The 20064-nt window shown below is 43.4% G+C and overlaps 1 protein-coding gene across 7 annotated transcripts in view; it reads right to left on the bottom strand.

Annotated features, from left to right (window-relative positions):
* ST3GAL3 (ST3 beta-galactoside alpha-2,3-sialyltransferase 3) overlaps positions 1 to 20064 on the bottom strand; it is a 172364-nt gene that overhangs the window by 149211 nt on the left and 3089 nt on the right. Inside the window, exons 1-2 of one of the 7 annotated variants that reach the window (XM_063165931.1) lie at positions 17842 to 17895; positions 16992 to 17136 (exon numbers count right to left, since the gene is read on the bottom strand). In XM_063165931.1, coding sequence (XP_063022001.1) covers positions 16992 to 17106 — 115 coding nt within the window. In that variant the 5' untranslated portion in view covers positions 17107 to 17136; positions 17842 to 17895. Of the gene's footprint in view, positions 1 to 16991; positions 17137 to 17216; positions 17319 to 17841; positions 17896 to 20064 lie in introns of those variants that run through there. The other 6 variants (XM_063165937.1, XM_063165930.1, XM_063165934.1 and 3 more) reach the window with 6 other exon arrangements.

Raw genomic sequence — 20064 nt, 5'->3', positions numbered from 1 at the left:
CAGCAACACGACTTCCAAGTGTATGGCAAGTATACAAATATTTCATCTTGGCAACGGAACAAAGTACTTCCAAGGGGACTCAATGGTGTTGTAATGAGTTACAGTGAACAGCAAGCTGATCTGAATTGGCACCACAACACTGATACCCTCATGTCTTTGCACTGAAAAGCATAGCTAGAGCACAACTGCAAACCACATTTTTCTATTCCACTCATTCCAAAGAAATCCATGCTGGAGCACCACACGCCAAGAAACATACACACAAGTTAGAGGGTATTTAGAAGTAGCAATGTTTAATATTTTTTAAAAATTTCTCCACTAGAAAGATTATAATGCCCAAATCTGAAGAAAGTAAGACTGCAAGAAGCTTATCAACTAATCTAAAACTCACAAACACATGTTCAGGGGAGAAAAAAAATTAAACAAGAGAGAGTGAAAGTCAGAAAAGCTTGCAATTGACTTCATTATGGTCAAATGGACTTAGAGTAGACATCAGGAAAAATCTGTCTAGAGGGAAGAACAATTAAGCACTGGGACAGATTGTACCAGTTCCCCTAATTAGATTTTATAGAGTACTTATGACATATGTTGGAATAAAAAGATGTTAAAAATATTGTTTCTAAAAGTCCAGAGAAAGACCTGGGGTAGTTCTTTCCAGTGCTATCTGCTACAATTTCCTATGAAGGAAAATATTTTGAATGGCTATTATTAAAATATACAACCTCTAAAATAAGTAGTAACATTTAAGGTCAGATAATCAAGAAAACACACTACTAGAAATCAAGCCTATTAATCTACACTTTAAAAAAGCACAGGACAATTATTTTTCAAATGAAATATTTACTAAAGTATCTTAGAAAGTACCTAAATTTTATACAGAAGGAAAGGAAACTGCCTTGTACACCCAGCTCACTCCCTGTTGTTTCTTAATGCCAGTGAGGTAGCTGGACTAAATGCCACAGTGCCAGGAGTACAAAAATGCAAGATAACGGCACTGAGGTACATAACATAAATATGAAAATAAGTTAAAAATAAATATTAATTATCTTTTCAAAACTTAAATAATTATTTTGGAGCTTAACACTATCCGTCTAAACACTATCCCTTTCTTACCTACAGACTGACTGTTCAGGACTGTTATTCTCACTTGCTGATATTATCTTGCTGCTGTCAGTGCTTTAAAAAAAAAAAGAATAAAATTAATTTGCAACCAACTTTGGCATTAGGACAGCAATAAGGAAGGAGGCTTCTACTTTATGGCCAAGAAACATTATTCTTCAATACTACCCAAGTCCTAAGAAGGTTACAATCACAACAATGTAACTTCTTCCTCCGTACAATTGACCAACATCCCTGTAGAAATTTGAGACTGGTTTAAGCCTGTTCTTTAAAGAAGCCAAAAACATTTGCCTTGATGGAGAAACAACATGGAAGAAAAAAGAATTAAAAATTATAAATACAGATTTGGTTCTATCTTGAAGATGAAACTTGCAATATGCAAGCACCTCCACATGTCTGTAATCTGACAGAGCCCAGCATTCAATATGCAATAGCAGGGGATTTATACCCCACGTGATTCCAAGTAACTGCATTCCCCAAACACTTTATTGGACCAGACAGACATTCCAGAGATGAGGCTTCACACTGCACAGGATGCAGGAAGGGAACCACCCAGCAATCTATGCAAGATGAAGCCTTCTGGAAACATTCATCCCACTGGACACGGACAAAGGAAATACCACAAATAATGCTTTTTAATTAAAATGTGTTACAAAGTCTACACAGGCACACACTAGAAGGAACTGGTAAAAAATATAATAAGATAAAATGTCTTAGAAAAGGAGTATACTTACTTCTCAACTCCTACTAAAAGAAAAGAAATTATGGTATTTGTTATGGATTAATAGCTTTGGAAATCTCACCTTCCAAGGACAATAAGTGGAGGTGCTATGAGGAAGAGACAACCACTACTGTTGGTGCAGTCACTGCAGGCAGAAAGACAGACAATCGTGTGCAATGGCTAAAAGGACTCAAAAGGGAAATGAATTCGCAACATACAACACTATGGTTGCCACCAGCATATATATCTTATTGCACAATTCATGAAATACCTCCAGTGTTCCTATACCAGAGAGTTTTGAATCAATGAAGCAATTCATGGGAGAGATTTAAAGAGCTTAGTGTGGATACCTGACTGAAAAAAAAAACTACCTCAAAAATAGTTTGGAAAACAACATCTGTGTTACACCAGGAACCACAACTTGAAGAAAATTGAAGAAAGATATGCAGAAAGTTGAAGCATGATCAAATAAGCAATACAAATGCTCAAAAGGATTAGAAAAACCAAACATAAGTACAAAAGGGAGGCTTTAAGGGCACCACTCCTTTTGGATGCAACACGTTGCAGTCCCCAACTGCCTCTGAAACAGGTTGCAACCCCAAATTTAGTCACTTCAATATTGAACAAACCTACGTTCAACACTCCAGATATCTCCACATTTTTAGTCACAATCCAGACATGCCTATCATTAATAGCTGGCAGCAGCAGAAGTTGTTAAAACACATCAGTGTTCACACCCAACCCAGCCATCTTCAGCAGCTCTGCCTTCTCCAGAGGGAGCCAGTTACAACATGTATGGTCCCCCTTGCAGCCATCATCTTCTCAGGAGTCCTCAGCTTCTGATTTCACAGCAGTCAGTAACAGCCACTCCCCTTCAAACAGTTCTTTGTTATTCTGAGCTTACTAAACAGCTGTGTGTCAAGCACTCAGAGCCTAAATGAGAAGTATTGCACAAACAGCCACTGCCTTTCCTCACTGACCTTCTCATCTGTTGAGTTCTGAAATTTCGAGAGACAGCCCTGATTACTCTGGTAATTACTTCTCACACTGTCTTCTGGTCTTCACTTTATACCCACAATTATAAACCAAAAAAACCCAGTGTAGCATATGGAACACATATTCAATTCTCACTCGATCCTGCAAGTCCTTCAGGGGAAGGAAGTGACAATGGCCACAAGTTACAGATTAAGATGTTCTGACTGGACATTAGGAAAAATGTCTCTACCACAGCACAATGGAACAGGCTGCCCACAGAGGGTGCCTGGTACCTGAAGTCTGTTTTTCTACTCATCACTCTGTTTTATACTCCCTTAAAAGTAACTGCTTTTGGACTGATCCCCTTGAGAAGCATAAAGCCTTTGTGGCAGCAACATCAATACCTACATTGTTATTGTATATTCAATACATTCAATATTGTACATTCCATGTTAAGTGTTCCATCATTCACCTGACATTTTCTCAACCAACTCCAATATGAGCACCCCCAGTGCAACAAAGGCATAACAAAGAGGTGTGTGAAACATAAGGTGACGTACCAAAAAGTATATAGAACTATTTAACTGACAGAAAACAGCAAAAACGTTTTGGGAAAGGGGTACAGGAATACACAAATATAAAAAATCACTCCAGATGACAATGAACCCTCTGTTCTACTGCATCATGCCTGGTCCCTAGGGAGGGCTACAGACAAACAAGGGATTGTGCAGGGATTGTGCAGATGATCAAACACCAGGGCACTGACACAAGGCCTGTGAGGAGAGACTGTGGCAATGAGCTTGTTTAGCCTGCGCCTGGGGGAGGCCCAAGGGCAGCCCTGCAGCACCTGCAGGAGGCTCCCCAGGAAATGGAGCCTGGTTCCCAAAGTGCCACACGGTGGGAGGATGAGAGGCAGTGGCCACAAGCTGAAATGAGAGGTTGGGACTGTTGGATGTAAAGAGAAATCTGTTCACCATGAAGACAGTGATATATTGGAAAAGACTGTACAGAAAGGTTGGGCAGTCTCCATTCTTGGAAGTTTTCAAAACCTGACTGGAAAAAGACTTGGTCTCAGCCAATAATTGATGCTGCTTTGACCAGGAGGTAGGACTAGAAATTTAGTTGCATTCATTCCAACTATTATTATCCTCTAATTTTGCAAAGTCTTGCTCTATTCTTAAAAACACTTAAGATTTTTTTTAAAAGTATTTTAAACTTGAACAAATAAAACATTAAAACTAATCCATGTAGATTTCTTTTCCTCTAGCTTAACATATCTGGACACATAAGATGGAAAGGATTATTTTTCCCACTATTTACACGTTGCAGATGTAGGTACACAAATGTAAGAGTGTACTACAGTTACCTTTAGTAAAAGAGCTCTTTTTACTACTAAGCCTGCAACAATAATGGCTAAACAGAATCGGAGAGAAATATACAAATAGCTCAGGTGAAAGATGCAAAAACATTCTGCTTTAAACAAGAGAACAGAGATGGAAATTCTGAACATATCTAATATTTCTATTTATCAATATGGCTAATTCTCATATATCCCAAGACTAATTCACAATCTCACACTGCTTTGCTAGAATAAATCTACTTTCATCTTCAAGCTGATCTCATGTCAACAGTTACAATGTGCAAACTTAAGTAGTACAAAGATTAGTTGCTTTCAAAGAAATAATGTAGAAGGTGCATTTAATCTTTCAGTATAGGAAACATTTGGAAAAGTACTGCTTCAATTACAATATATTTTTTTCCAACTAAGTTCACATAAAGAAGTTTAATATCTTCAAATACTATTCATTCATTCTCCTTCCTAAACTGGCTTTCTACAATCTTGGTTAGTCACACATTCTTAGCCTTTCCAATCTCTATGTAGATACTAAATTATTTTTGGAACCCCGGTAAATTCTTAAGAGTCTCATTGTAATTTATACACAGAGTTAAACACTCGCTACCCTGTCTTCTTAAACACCTTTTGACAAAACATAAACAAAGAGAATACTTTGCCATTCATTTAGGGCAATTTTATCAAGCATTTCTAGAAACATTAATTATCTCCCCACCTTCTTAACTCATTTATGTTTTAACTAGGTGTTAGGGGTGCTTTTTCAGACAACACCATTAGTCTGGGAAGCTCAATACCATGTGAAGACGGTAACAGAAGCTCTCATTAGGTTTGCAAAGCAGTCAGACAAGTTTATGTCTGAAAATCTTAACAGGCACTATTATATAAAAAGGTAACATATCTATCTCAGGAAACCAATGGTCACACACTGCAGGAAGAGAGGAGTATAGGATGGGAGAAACAACAGTACCTGCTAACCCCACTGTCTGCTGCTTGTGTCTCTAGCCTGAGCAGGCCCATCTGTCCTTACAGGAGACTGGCACCAGTGCCAGAGGGGCAGAACTCACCTGCACAGATTCTGCCATGAGAGACATTTACCACAGATGCGCTTCTTAACACAAACTTGTCTCCCAAAGCTTTTATTTTACTTCTTTCTTTAAAGTACGTGAAACTAAGAGCAGCAGTTGTTTCAGTAATTATAAACACGCCATCATCACTTGTCAGAGGACTGCAGCATATTTTCACTTTCAGTTCCTGTATCAGTTCTACCTTATGGAAAGCAATTCAAATTATCAAATGTGTCTTTATTCTCCTCCTGCTTCAACCTCTGCATAAGGATCTGCAGGTTTTCTAGACCTTTCAATTACTCAAGATTAAAAGATTTTCTCCACAGCAGCAACCCATGAGATAAGATTAAATAGTAAGAACTTTTCTTCTCTCTCCTCAGCTGGCAGAAGTCCTTCAAATAGAATGAGCTGTTTTTTAAATAAATGAAGTAACAGAGTCTGACTTCCTAAAAATTTTAGATTTGTCTACATTTTTTCCTCCCTGCAATAATGGTACTCAAAACTTTATATTCCTGTGTGATCTCTCCAGATTCTTTGGACAAATATAGAATTTGAATGCAAAAGAAAAAAAAAATCCACTAGGAAAGACCTTCTGAACACCAGTGCCAGGAAATAAAACCATACATTTGTCACAGGACGTGATCTGAATCATCAGATTATGAAAAGAGCTATAGGCAACAGTAATGGACTGTTAAATATAAGTGGATATAAATAGCAAGGTTTCTCCAAATTAAGGTACTGTAAAACCAAATGACTCCAAGGAAGTTTTCTTAATTTTCACCCAGGGGATGGCAGCTGCCATTCTGTAACTGCGATGAAAATAAGAATGCTCTGGGTTTTTGGTTTTGGAGTTTTTCGTGGTTTTTTAACCCAACATTTTTGCCGCGGCCGTGACGTGGCGGGCGCGCCGGGCCTCTGCTGCCCCCGCGCGGTACCCGGGCGCTACTGCAGGCCCGGCCGCCCATCCTTCCTCACCGGCGGGGCTCCGCGGAGCTCCCCGGAAAATCCTCATATTTCCGTAAAAATCCTGTTGTTTCCGTAAAAATCCTCATGTTTCTGTAAAAGTCCTGATGTTTCTGCAAAAATCCTGATGTTTCTGCAAACATCCCGATGTTTCCGTAAAAATCCTGAGTTAAGAATGCCGGTCTGTCCAGGACAGATTTAAAATAACATTTCCTAAAGAGCTGGAGGGGGAAGGAAGAGAAGGTCCCTGTATTTTCACACAATATCAGTTCCCTGGACTAATTCACTACACAAACAAGTTTTTTAGATATCTGAACGCAAGCCAGAGGAGCAGAAACTGCTTAGACAGGAGCTCTGCAGAAACTTTTCAGTACAGAAATCCTGTTTCACATTACTTACTCTGTCAATGTTATTTAATCTTTACAAAGACTGAAGTATTTAATTGGAAAAAAAAAATTAAGAGCACAGATCATCTAGTTCCAATTCCTCCACTGTGGGCAGGGGACACCTTCCAATAGACCAGGTAGGTCAATGCCCCATCCAGCCTGGCCTTAAACACTTCCAGGGATGGGGGATCCACAACTTCTCCAGGCAACGTTCCAGTGTCTCACAGTGAAGAATTTCTTCCTCATACCTGACTGAAATCAATGCAAAAACCTATCTTTCAAAAGTTTAGACATATTAAAAATTATATTTGAAGAACTGTTAAATAAAAAGGCAAAATTAGAAAATTCAATCAAAATTGACACATTTTTTCCACTGTAATTCAATTTGCACTCATCACACTGCATTAACTCAGGCTTTTGCCTCTAATGAAGTATCTGACCCAAACACAAAAGCTCTGGACTCAAATATATAGAAAATAATATTAAAATTAATCATAATGAAAAATAATAAAAGTCTTTCCATTGTTCAGATAAGGCACATTTAAACAGAGATTATAGCAGCAGTGCTAACAAAAAAAAGCAGCATTACTAACTTCCTAGCAGTTTAAAGGAGAACCACCCATGCTCCACTTGGAACCTGATAGAATTGTGTGGGGCAAGTCTCAAAAGGCTGAAAAGTCTTTGCAAGTAAATTCACAGTAATTAGGTTTCTAATTATACCCAGAGCATTAATGATTGCTATGGTTAAAACAGCCTGAACTGTTTCGGTGTTCCTCTCTTTCTGAAAGCTCAGTCTTTCATTGTTTGAGCAGAAATTCTAGAAGTTTAGTCTGCCTGAACATGTATTTGTTTAATGTTTAAACTTTGGAATAACAGAGAGTCTTGACCTTATATATGGAGAGCAAAATTAAACTTTTCCACTATAAAAAAAGAAATACTCCCCAGTATTGAAGCAGCTAAAAAGCAAGAAGTACGGGGCCTTTGATGGGGCAAATCAACCCTTTCAAAGGTTGAAAAGCCCCAGACCAGAATTCACAACAGTTCAGGCTGCACACTTAGTTCTGAAGGCACTTGCACAGATGCATCTGAGGCAGCTCCCAGCAGCAACTCACAGCAGCCACATCACACCCTAATTACAGCCCCTGCATCACTCCAGCAGCACTGCCCATGCAGACCATGCTTTATCATCAGTGCAGCTCTCCGAAATACTGCCTGTGCCTTTACAAGCACCCACAGGTGACCTCTGCCACAAGCAAGCAACTTCAACATATTGCTGCCCTCCTAAACCAGAGACACAGAATGTGTAATTACAGGACAGTGAGCCTCATTTAGCCAACTGGACTGAGATGAAAGACCTTGAGACCTTTATTCTATTCATAGCTCTGCCCTTGAGCTGCTGCATGACGTAGAAAAATTTGACTTTCCTGTGCCTCAGCTTCCTCTGCCTCCCTGAGTCAGGTCTATTCATCACCCTTCATCCTAAGACATGTGCCTCAGTACATTTTTCCCATTAGTATGTCTGGGCACAATTACAGCTGAGAAACAATATTTACATAGCATTTTATAGCTACTCTGAGATTGATTAACTTGTAACAAAGACAAATAAATGCAATTGCACTAATAAATTATTAACATTGCAACAGTAAGGGTAAGCCTTCAGAAGTAGGCAGCCATCAGCTACTTATCTGTTAGTAAAACTCAGTTTTTTATTAATTTCTGTACCATCTTTTTTTCACTACTTCTTTTAAAGCATACATGCATCTGTTCATAGTGCTTTGAAAGAAGATCCTCCTTGGAACATGCATATTCACTGTAGTTAGATAAGATATCAGTTAAACTTTTCTGTAGTTATTATCTCTTTTGTTCTGTGAGTGATTAAGGAGTACACTTCCTGCACTGCTGCAGCTCTAATGACTCACATTTAATCAGTGTCCAAACACTGAAACTCACAGGGTAACAATTGTGAAAAAGTGACATGCTCTAACAGAACTGAGTTAAAGTAGGAGGGATCCCAGCAGGATATGAAAAAGGTTTTAAAAATGCATGGTTATAAGCACTTAAAAATGGAAATTGATGATTTTAACACATTCTGATTTTTTTTTTTTTTTTTTGGAACTGAGCAAGGAATGCTAAATTCTGACCCTCAGAGATATACACTTCCTGGATTGTTGAGGCCTTTGGTTATGCAAAATACCAAGGACTGCTTAAGAAACATCCTGTAGTTTCTGTACCTGACTAGGATTTTGGCACTATCCTGTTACTCTCTCAGGAAAGCAATGCACACAAAAGCAATGTAATCACCCGGTGCCATGAAGGAGTAACCACTTGAAATCAGCTACCTCAGGTTCAAGCTATCTATTCAGGATATGCATGCACAGTACAAATTACTTTTTGCTTGGATGCACAATTACATTCCTTCTGAAGTGCAGAAGAGATACATAATTCATAGAGAGCTAGACCTCATGACCCAAGTGTACTTGTCCTTGCAAGTCATACCCAGGTTGTTTGGCTGCTTTATTGCCTCAGCCTGACACTGTGATGTAAACCCAGACTAAAATGACAAAAATGAGATGTTACAGTGACAGTGTTGACAGAAGATAACAAACTAGGAAAAATCTCTGAAAAACATCATTAAGTGTGACAGGCATAGTCAGAATCAGTACCAAGGCCACACTTAGATCACAGCAGCAGCAGCAGCTGTCCAACTTGAGACAAATCACAAATTACCTCCTTTGTCCCAACGTCAGCAGAACTGAAATGAGCATGGAAGGTGCCCAAAGCCTGCATGTCTGTATCAAAGTCAAGGGAAAATTTGCCATCTATTCTATCAAATGAGTGGTGGGGGGAGCTCCCATTGAGGCTGGCAATACCTTAATCACTACAGGCAGTGCTGCAATGGTACAGGTGAGAGGAGGAGGATGCACAGTGAGGAGGAGAGGCAGAGAAGCACTCGCTAGCACAGATGACACAGCTCTCACAAGGAGGTATTGTTTCCAGCTGAACACATTGCTAAGGGGTTCACAGTCAGCTGAGATGAATAAATCCTTTCACCTCTGAAAGCACTCAGCTGCAGAGCAATTGCTACCAGAGGTAAAGTGCTTTCACTGCAATGTACTTCCAATGCATTTCCAGAATATGGAAAACTGCTGACTTTGACCTCTGCAAATCCATACTGGAGGACACAGCTTCAGCTGCATGTAAGACACTGAAATACTGCTCCTTATGAACACATCTAAAGTCACAGGAATATACCCTTCCCAAAAATTTGTGGGGAGGCTGGGGAGAAAATGCACAAATTGAGAAAGTGAAGAAAGTGAAACACCAAGCCAGGCTGAGGTCAGCTGAGTGAAACAAACAAATATCACACTCGGTTTTAAACTGGGCAAATTCCTCAATTGCATCCATGACTAATAACACAAATGAAGAGATGGGGGAAAGAGAAAGGGACTCAAATAGCATCAAGACAGTCGCTGTCAAGAGAAGCAAGAGCAACTTACTTATTTCAAAATGCAAAAATATGGCCCAGCCATAAGCAGGGAGATGGAGAAGTATTCTTGCACCTCACTTTTCCATCTTCCTAAAAGGTCAGCACTCATCCACAACTAAAACAGTAACCCAAAAAAGCCAAAATTAAGATAGAGTGTTACAGTCACCCCTCAAGCCACAACATGCTTAGGGTGTTATGCCCTTAATGACTTTCACTAAACCTGCTCCTTATATATTCCTAAAGCCAGAATACTGTTCAGGGAGTGTCCTCCTCTGGAGAAATCCCAAGGACAAGGCACATTATACTTGCTTCCTTTCTCAACAGCTCTGCCATGCATCATTTCCCATTGCCCCTGCAGAGTTTTGTCCAGTACTGCTAACATTATACCAGCACTCAAAATTCCTGGAGAGACAGCTGGGTCATAAAGTAATGCTGGGCATTTCACTAAATAAGCAGTAACAGATCAGAAAAAGATGAGGCACTTGCATTCCCCTATGTTCCTTGTCTGTCCTGTGAAGTCCTGCCTTCTAAAAGACAGAGAGGCACTCGTGAATTTCTGAAATTGGTTTTTAAGTCTCCTGGGTTGCGATTCACATTCAGAGAGCTGACTGTCTCCTCTGTCCTGGTGGCACACACACGGGCAGCTGCCGTGGCTGAGCCGGGCAGCAGCTCCGTGCGGTTACGTTTAACAGCCGCAGCAAGAGCAGTCAGGAACACACACACCAGCCTCCAGCCAAGAGAGAAATAGCTGGCACAATTATAGCTGTGAAAGATACTAGCACAACTGAGTGTCCTGCAGTTGCTGGAGTTTAAGTTTAGCCATGCTCCTTATTCTGGCAGGCTAAGAGGGAACACAAAAGTAACTTGAGCAGTGACAATTTCTGGGCACCAGATCAATTTTTTCCTGTGTTCTGCACAGATAAAAGAATTATCCACCATAGTTAGTACACTTTAGCTTTAAGTTTCTAACTGAACACAAGTGGAATACTTCAGCCCAATATGAGAAAAACTTAGAAAAGTTAAGCTACTTTACCAGACAACTCTTGTTTTAAGTTCTATTTTTACATCTTTGTTTCTAATATGCATGCTGCCTCAATAACACTGCTTGCTATTTTTAGCATTTCAAAAAAGCATCACTGTGATCCTCAAATCCCCAAAGCATCTGAAAACTAGCAAAGAGATTCATAAAACTGTAGCTGGATCCATGTTACAAGAACTTTCTAAACATTTGTTCTCAATTTTGGTGCATAAAGTACAGCACTAATACACTTTACAGCTAAGTGGATGAAACAAAACTTGAAGTTACTAATAACTCAGACATTAAAGAATTCACAATAATCCATCTCAGTGCTGTACCTGGTCTCTTCCTACAAAGCAAACAAACAAACAAATTAAAAAAAAACAACCCGACAAAAGGGAAAAAAAAAAAAAAACTAAACCAAAACAAAACACCAAACCAAAAAAAAAAAAAAAATCCCCAACTGTTTCAGGAAGCTTAGAGTGCTGCACAATACTGTCCCAAGCAATGCCCACAAGGGTAGTCTCTCAGGCTTTCCAGACTGGGAAGCAGAGGCAACAGCAGTAAGGTCTACTTTAAAGAATGTACACACATACCCCCTCTAAAGCTAATGCCACAGATACAGAGCAATTAAAATTGTTACCATCACCATTTGCTTGCTACCACTCACAACAACACTGTGAGTGCCTTGTCAAAAAATATGCTCCCTCAATCACCTAACCACCAACTCAGCCATCCCAGCTCAAGCCACTTTCATTAGATTTATGGTCCCAGTGCCAAGCTGAGCTGGCCTGGAGTTGTTATTTTTTTATAGGAGCACTCCTGCATTCACATCTTCTGGCAAAGGCAAGTAGGACAGTCAGAGCAGAACACAAAACCATTACGTGACTCTCTCCACAAAGAGGACAAGTTTGTCCCCATGGCCTAGTTGCTCACACACCAACTGAAGGTCTTTTCATTGGTTCTTCACTAAACAAAGAACAGAAGGAAGTCAGATGTCCGTGTACGTAAGAGCCACACCCTTGACGCAGAACAAGTGACACTCCCAGTGGCCCAAGACACAGCAGCTGTACCCATCCACCCTGGATACCAACACACATCCATGAGCCACCTGACTAAGAGTAAACATTTTCCAAGTCCTTGCAAGAAGATCCATTTCTTCAGTACATTGTTAGACCCTAATACAAGAATTGACAAAAGCACCATTTTACTTTGAAAGAGATAAACCAGTATTTATATTGATAATAAAGGTTTGATTGCTTTTGATTAATTCAGCCTTTTTTGCTGCATGACTGGTTTCCATGGAAATGCAAGCAGATTAAAAACCTGCAACCAGAAGTGAGTCAGTTTTGCCTGTTTATGTCTCCTCAGTTCCCTTGGAAACAGACATTAAAAAAAAAAGGAGTAAAAAGGATAAGGGTCCTGAAATACCTTTGGAAAATCTCCTCCCAAAGCTTTATCTCTTTGGCTGCTTTGCCAGAATTAGAGTTGAAAATAACACAGAGCAACAGATGACAGAATAGTGACTTGACTTTTTTAAGGAGACATCAACAGAACATACCTGGAGATGTTTCAAAAACCACATTCAAACCAACAAGCTCAAACTGTATTAACATGGGTTCTGGCAAAAGTACTTCATGCAGAGTATAGATTTTTTTACATTAGTTCAATGCTAATGTAGAAAGAAATACAATAGAGAACAAGAAAATAGCATCACTGTCCTTGTCCCAAGTTTACTTCAATACTTTGAGAGAGAGGGAAAAGTAAAAGCTGACTTGGGGGAATGAGTCCAATATTTCCATTGCCAGGATGCTTTGTAATGGAACCATTCCTTACAACACATTCATTTTGAAGTTGCAAAATCAGCTACACACATATCAGGTTAAGTAACTCCATCTCCCACCATACTTTTCAAAGACAACAGTGCACCCTCCTACGAGCTGTATCTTCACACTGGTACAGACAACACCATCCTTCCCCCTCAGAGCCAAATGCATCAGGGAAGGAACAGGATGGGAAGTTACTAGGAAAGGAGCTGCTGTGCATGTCTCAGACCTTCAAAACCTGCTCCTATCACTACCATTACTCTGCAAGAATTCTCCTACAACCAAGTGGCCAGAAACACAAGGAACAGCAGTACAATTATTTGCTCCTCTGAGTTCCTTCCAGAATGTTCAGGACAGCTAAGCCTGATTACAAACTAGTTATTTCCTTGTTTGTCTCCCACATCACATTATCAGTTCTATGTGCTCAGCACACCTTCGTGCAACTCAACACTTCCTCAGAGAGCTGTGAATCCACTGTTACTGCCTGCCTGGGGAGAACATGCAGGGCCAGTGCACGCCCCTTACCACTACTGTCAGAGACTGAAGCTGCATTACAAACATCCGGAAAGAGAAAGAGGAAATCTGTCCCAAACGCTGCTTATGTACTCCCAACCATCACCAGAACTCAAGGGTCCTTCTGCATTCAGCATTACACCCCTTATTTTTGTACTTTGTTGCTGCTCTGAGAAGTAACATTCTGCCACTGACATGAAACAAGGCTTGGGGAAGAGTAGCCAGCCATGATACTCACTAAAAGGATGAGAGAAGGGTAGCAATCACTGGAGGTTTGTCTGAACAGAAGAAGGAGTAGAACTTAATTCAATGTTAATTAGTTCACATGAGCTGAATCCAATCTATTCCTGTCACAGTAAAGATAAGCCTTTTTAAAAATTAATTATTTCCTATTCTCCTTTGTATTTTGGCAAGGTGGAGAGTCATACAAGAAGGAGAATAATCTTGCAGTACTCACTAAAGCATCACTCAAGGAGGACAGAGTTAACATTAAGAGGAGAACATTTAATGTTAAGGGAACATTAAGAGAAACATTGATGTGTATCTTTCAGTCTATTTCCAAGTTTAGCCTCCTTTCTTGTAGAGGTCAGATGTACATATAAACAAAGTAATTTGGCTATTTATTTACTTTAGCAGCTAAATACATGAACATCCAAGTGTCAGGGAGACTAGTTTACACAGTAAACCACTTTACAGTTACCATTCAATTCATCCATGAGAATGGACAAGCAGAGGCATCTTCTAAAACATTAAGTGATCAAACCACACAAGCAGCAAATAAGCAGATCAAGTGTTTTCCACCATACTCTACAACAAATTTGTTTATTTCCATTATTAAACACGGGTGTCAAGTTTACTAAAGCCAGTCTCTGAAGAGATTGCAAAGGTGTCAGGTGCTGGGATCAGCTTAGTTTCATACCTCCTCTAGCACAAAGAGCAGAACAAAAACGTCACTGCTGAAGCTAGGGAGTCACTATTAAACAGATGAAAGGCACTAGTCAAAAGAAAAATTAAAGTAACTTAATAAGAAGATAACTCACACAAAATCAATAACCTTTGATTACTAAGGACCCCAAAATTAACACATCTGACTTAGTTTTGCCTTTGGGGACATCAGCATTATCATATCAATCTTAAGGAAATTTACAAGGTCACACACTACATTGTAATTCAGGAAATAAAACCACAAGAGTTATGCACCACCTGTCTGGGGCACTTAAGTAAGCAAGGCTCCCCTTCAGCAAATACAAAGTATAATTGCCCCATTATACATTGTATCATATTACACATACTCGAGAAGGCCTAAGCAGTTAAATAAGTAATTCAAATCTGTCATTTGTTAACTTCCAAAGCAGACTTCTAGAACACAATTTATTTAACATTAACTCTTCATATGAAGTTTCCCAAAATGGGGTTTTAAATTTCTACTTTATATTTGCATAAGCTCATCCTGTGTTAAATTACATGATAAATAAAATGGGTTATGATGCATAAAAAAGCCTGAAGACCAACTGAAAACAGGTACCATCCTTACTGTTTCAAAAGTAACATCTGACCCTTTACATTAGGCTGCTGCTTATGCTAATATTTCAAAGAACTTCATCCAGTATTTAAGACACAATCCACAAAAGTGTCTAGAAGGAACAACAGTACAGCCTAAATCAATTGCGGCAACTGATAAAGAACAGCAAGCTAAATCCTCAAGCTAGAATCATCTCTTTGTACAGGCTGGAGAAGCTTAATGCAAGCACTGAACTTCCAAGAATAAATGAATGACACATTTTACACAGAAGATGGGAAAAAGGGAGACACACCAGACCAAAGTTCTGTTATGCCACCTCACAGTGCTCCTGTCAGAACATCCTGGTTACCCAAAAGCAGGCAATGCACTCAACAGAAATCACTCTAACTAGGCTGCAACTTAAGAGTCATCTTTCTAGGTACAAGTGTTCCATTTATAGAAATCCACAGCATCTGCACACACATTTGCAACCCTGCACTGCAACCCAAAGTTACCACAAAACCTCCCAGGGACTGTAAAACAACAAATAGCACACAAAGCTAAAGGCACAAAATCTGAGGAGGATTGCAGAAAGTTAGAACCCTCCCCAGGACCGTGGTGCATAACACAAACGCATAGCTGCTTCTTCATTTGTAACAAAGATCACACGCAAGTTGTGGCATGAAAGTTTTTTTTTTTTTTTGCAGGCCTTGGGAAGTCCAACATGATTTCCTGGTGGCGTGAAGGAAGTAAAGGATGGTAGGTGGTATAATTGCATAAGAGATCATCATGTGATAGCAGATATGGAAAAACTATTCTTTTAACCAGAACTGTACTTATTTTCATGCAGGAAGGGTTTTCTACATCTTGCCAATAAAAGTGCTACGCTGCAGAAACACATAATGAAGGTTTTTAACTCCCTCTCTGAAGCACAAACCGGAAGAAAAAATCCCTGCTCAGAAAAACACTATGCATCTTCTTTTACAAATTTAGTCTTACAATACTCGTTCTAGTCCAAGTCACTTGTGCATCAGCACAAGTGTCATATCCAAGGCATCATCTGTCATCGTGCAAAACTTCTTAAGAGCACACAACAACAGATTGGGAGCACACAGAGGTAGAAAAAATGTGAAGTTTAAGGAGCATTGCAGCAGAAACCTCTATCAGTATGCACAAAAACACAGTACAGCAAAGAAGAAATTTGACCAGCGGCTTCTTGTCAGTTCTGGATCAATGTTTCTCAGCTGCTGACCCAGGGAGCAACAGTCAGCTCTGAGACATCTGAAACAGCCTGTGGAACAGCTGCAAGGAGGGCCGGCTTGTGTTTTGGGCAGGAGGGGAGAGGAGGGAATTATTTTCTTGTTTTTATGTTTTAAATAAACAGTTCTTGCATGCAGGCAAAATCAACACACACAAAAATAAGAGCAGCAACTGAGCAATCAAACTTCAGCCTAATTTCATTGCAACTGTAACCTTCTATGGCCTTACTGCACAGTACAATCCGCAGATTGTATTCAATGAGGTCAGATGTCTCTTTGGACTTAAAAAGGTTGAAAGACATCCTTTAGATGACAGATAGTTGGCAGATAATAACATGGAAGATAAATGGAAGATGGGGATTTCTGAAGGACAAAGTAAGATGATGAGATAACCAGCACAGATGATTACAGAAAGAAATCAAAACTCACCAGAGGGAAAAAAACAAACTTTTCTTAGATATGTTAAAATGCACAGAGGATTCAGGAAATAAAAGCCTCAACATACAAACTCTTTATTTTGACAATTAGGAATCATAAACTAACAAAATATTCCAAGAACTGAGATCTCTAATACTAGATTTATAAAGCATGAATCTGCTCTTGTACCCAGTAATAAAAGCAAAGCCATAAAGAGCATTAGGTAGTCACAAATTCGACCCCTTAAGCATACTAAAAGCTCTAGCATTTGAGTGGGCTTAATCACATCCCTCTAATACTACTAAATCAGAACCACCTCACCACTATTGCAACTATTTAACAGGCGATTTAGGGAGCCCAGAAACAGTTGCACCGTTCCCCTACTTACTTGAATCCTCCCATCTGAGAAGGTGCAACTTCCAAGCAGAATAGTACAGAAATCCCAGAACCAGAAAGAGGCAGAGGGCTAGCAGCAGGTTACGCATAAACACCAAGAGTCCCATCTTCACATTAAATCCGCTCTTCTACATGACCTGAGAAAGAAAAACAGGTTGAGGCTGGAGCCACCTTCTCCAACGGGCATCCTCTCCAAAACGTGCAATCCCATACCCACCATAACGCACAGATCCCAAACCGTGCTCCTCCTCCAGATAAAACACACGCGTTCCCCAAAGCGTAGCAGCGGAACAAGAACCACCCCGGGCAGCCGCCCGTTCTGGCCGCCACAGGGTCAGCGCCGCTCCGGCGAGCCGGCGGTCACCGCCACGCTGTGAGCGAGCATCAGCCGCGCTCCTGCCGCCTCACACACCCGAGCCCAGTGCGGCCCTGGCCGCCGAGGCCTGGCAAGCACCGCGTCCTGCCGACACGCCACAGAGCGAGCCCCCAGCGCCGGGGTGTCCCGCGGTCGGGGGCCCGCGGGAGCGGCCGGCGCGGCGCTGCTCCCGGCTGGAGCCCCGCGGAGCCCCGGGCACTGCGCGCAGCGGGGACGCGCTGCCCTAGACAGGTACCGGCGCCTGGGGAGAGGGGCTCGCCGGGCCCGGGCAGGATGGCAGCTGACAGCCGCCAGCGGCCGGCTGGAGCCTGGGTTTGAACGGGCAGCGGCGTCGCCACCGCCGGGCTGCCCCCGCCTCGCCGTGCTCCGCTACGGGCTACGCCGCGCCGCGCCCCGCCGGACCCCGCTCGGCGCGCCAGCCGCCGTGAGCGGCCCTGCCCGCCCGCTCCCCCCCGCCCCTCCTCACCCGGCCGCCGCCGGCCCCGGGCGCTCGGCCGCCGGCTGCGCCCCCCGGGCGCGGGGCTGCGGGCGCCGCCATGCCGGGCGCGCCCAGCGGGACCCGCCGCCGCCGGGGGGCGCCGCGGCCGCCAATGGCGCGCGGGGGCGGGGCGGGGCCCGCCCGCATAGCGGCTGCCGCTGACCAATGGGACGGCGCGGGGGGTCGCTCCCCGGCCAATCGCGGGAGGCTTCCGCAGCCAATGGCGCGCGGCAGGGGGTCCCCGCCGGAGGAGCGCTGCGGCAGGGCGGCGGTGCGCGTGCGCAGAGCGCCCCCCAGAATCAGCGCGTGGTGGTGGCGCCGCGGTGAACGGCCCGGGCCCGCTCCCCCCTCACGGCCGCCGCCGGGCACCGCTCCTCCTCCAAATCCCGGCACCGCTCTCCAGTCAAGCCGCGGCACCTCCAGAGCACTGTGGTGCCTCCAGGCATGGCACTGGGTGGCCCCTGCCAGCACTGTACCGGCTGTGAGGTGCCGCATTGTCACCCCACAGCGCTGCACCTTCCGCCAGCTGAGGCACCTCAGCTGCTGCCCCTGCAGTGACACGGCATCGCCCGCCCTCCGGGCACTGCACTGAGTGCGCTGCGCCTCCCCTCAGGTGCTGCGCTGCCCGACCGCCGAGCACTGCTCCGATGGCCTTTCGGCCCTGCCCCGCTCTGCACAGCCGAGCTGCAGCCGCGACACGACAACGCAGCCCTGAGTTTGCTTCCATCGCTGCCCCGCACAGCGCCTGTCCCTGCTGCACCGTCCGGCCACTGCCTTCACACCTCCTGCAAACCCTCCCAGCACTGCACACCCCGCAAGGTGCTGCCCAGCCCCTGCACGGCTCTCCCCGCTGTGGCACAGCCTCCGCCACTGGACCACACTAGGCCGGGCGGCACGGACCCCGCCAGCTGCCCTTCCACAGCACAGCACAGCTCATGCCACGCACACAGTGCAGCTTCCACCGCTTCCTGGTGTGTGACAGTCTCCACCTTCTCACTGCACAGCCGCCCTGTGAGCACAGCAGCACTGGGAACAGCCTGCAACGCAACCTTCCCACAGCATTGCCTCGTTCTTGCTGGTCCCACAACCATCTAATGGTCCTTAGGCAGAGGGCAAGTGACAAATTCTAATATAACACCTCTCAGGAATAGAATGACAAAGGGAAATTATTAGTCGTGAAGGGGAAAGTCATCTGAAAGGAAAGAAACGGTGAGGAATAAACCTGCATCTTTAGTGACCAGCCCAGTGACCCTCCATTTGTCTGATAACAGAAGGAAAACAAAAGGTGATTTTAGGGGAATCCTAGTCAGATCATGTCCGGCATGGTGGCAGCTCCCACTGAGGTGAGCCCAGGTGCTGATGTTGAATGGCAGACACTGCCTTGAACAGCACAGAGCTGGCTGAGCTCTGTTGACAAAGGGAATTGACAAAAGGCCAAGTTCCTGCTGGTTACAGGGAGAGCTGGTGGGGGCTCATGCAGCCCCATTTTCAGAGCCAGAAACCCCACTTTGTGCTCTGCACAAATGAAGTCGGTACAAGTTGATTGCTAGTGTGGCACCCATGCAGCCAGGCTTCCAGAGCTACCACTCTCCTCTGCAGAGACACAAGGGAGACACACGTCACACTGATACACCATTAGTTTTTTTTTGGATGCCAACAACAATTTCTAGAGACAGCAGAGGAGACCAACAGGCTCATGCAAGCACCCAGGTACCACTGACACCAATATCCCCATGAGGAGGTATGTGGTGAGGAGGCAGGTGGAGAGGGGACACGATCACTTTCATGCAGCCCTGTCTATCTGTAGATCTGCCCCCAAGCTACTGGCCCATCAACCCCCAGCTCGAAGGGCTGACCTGCTCAGGATGCTCGTTGCTCTGAGGCAGCTCCCTTCCCTCCAGCTTCAAGGCGAGCTGGCAGCCAGGGCTGGTGCAGGCAGCCTCCTCCTATGGCCCCAGCTCTGCTGCTGGGCTCATTTCTTCCAGCAGCTCCACCGACTCCTGAGCCACATCATGTCTGGCTGGAGCCCAGTTTTGCTTCACAAACGCTTGCTTTATGCCTGCTCCTCTCTTCCCCTCTTCATCCCTCCATCTGCGTAAGCTGGCTCTCATCTCCCTGCCTCAACCGCCCTTGTCCCTGTGACACGGAGCTGCTGCACTGCTTGCTGCCACTGCGCCACATCTGCTCCAGCTGTCCCCGAGCTTCACCTAA

The sequence above is a fragment of the Melospiza melodia genome, chromosome 11 (assembly GCF_035770615.1).
Source record: "Melospiza melodia melodia isolate bMelMel2 chromosome 11, bMelMel2.pri, whole genome shotgun sequence".
NCBI lineage: Eukaryota > Metazoa > Chordata > Aves > Passeriformes > Passerellidae > Melospiza > Melospiza melodia.
This window is presented reverse-complemented; position numbering and strand designations above follow the sequence as displayed.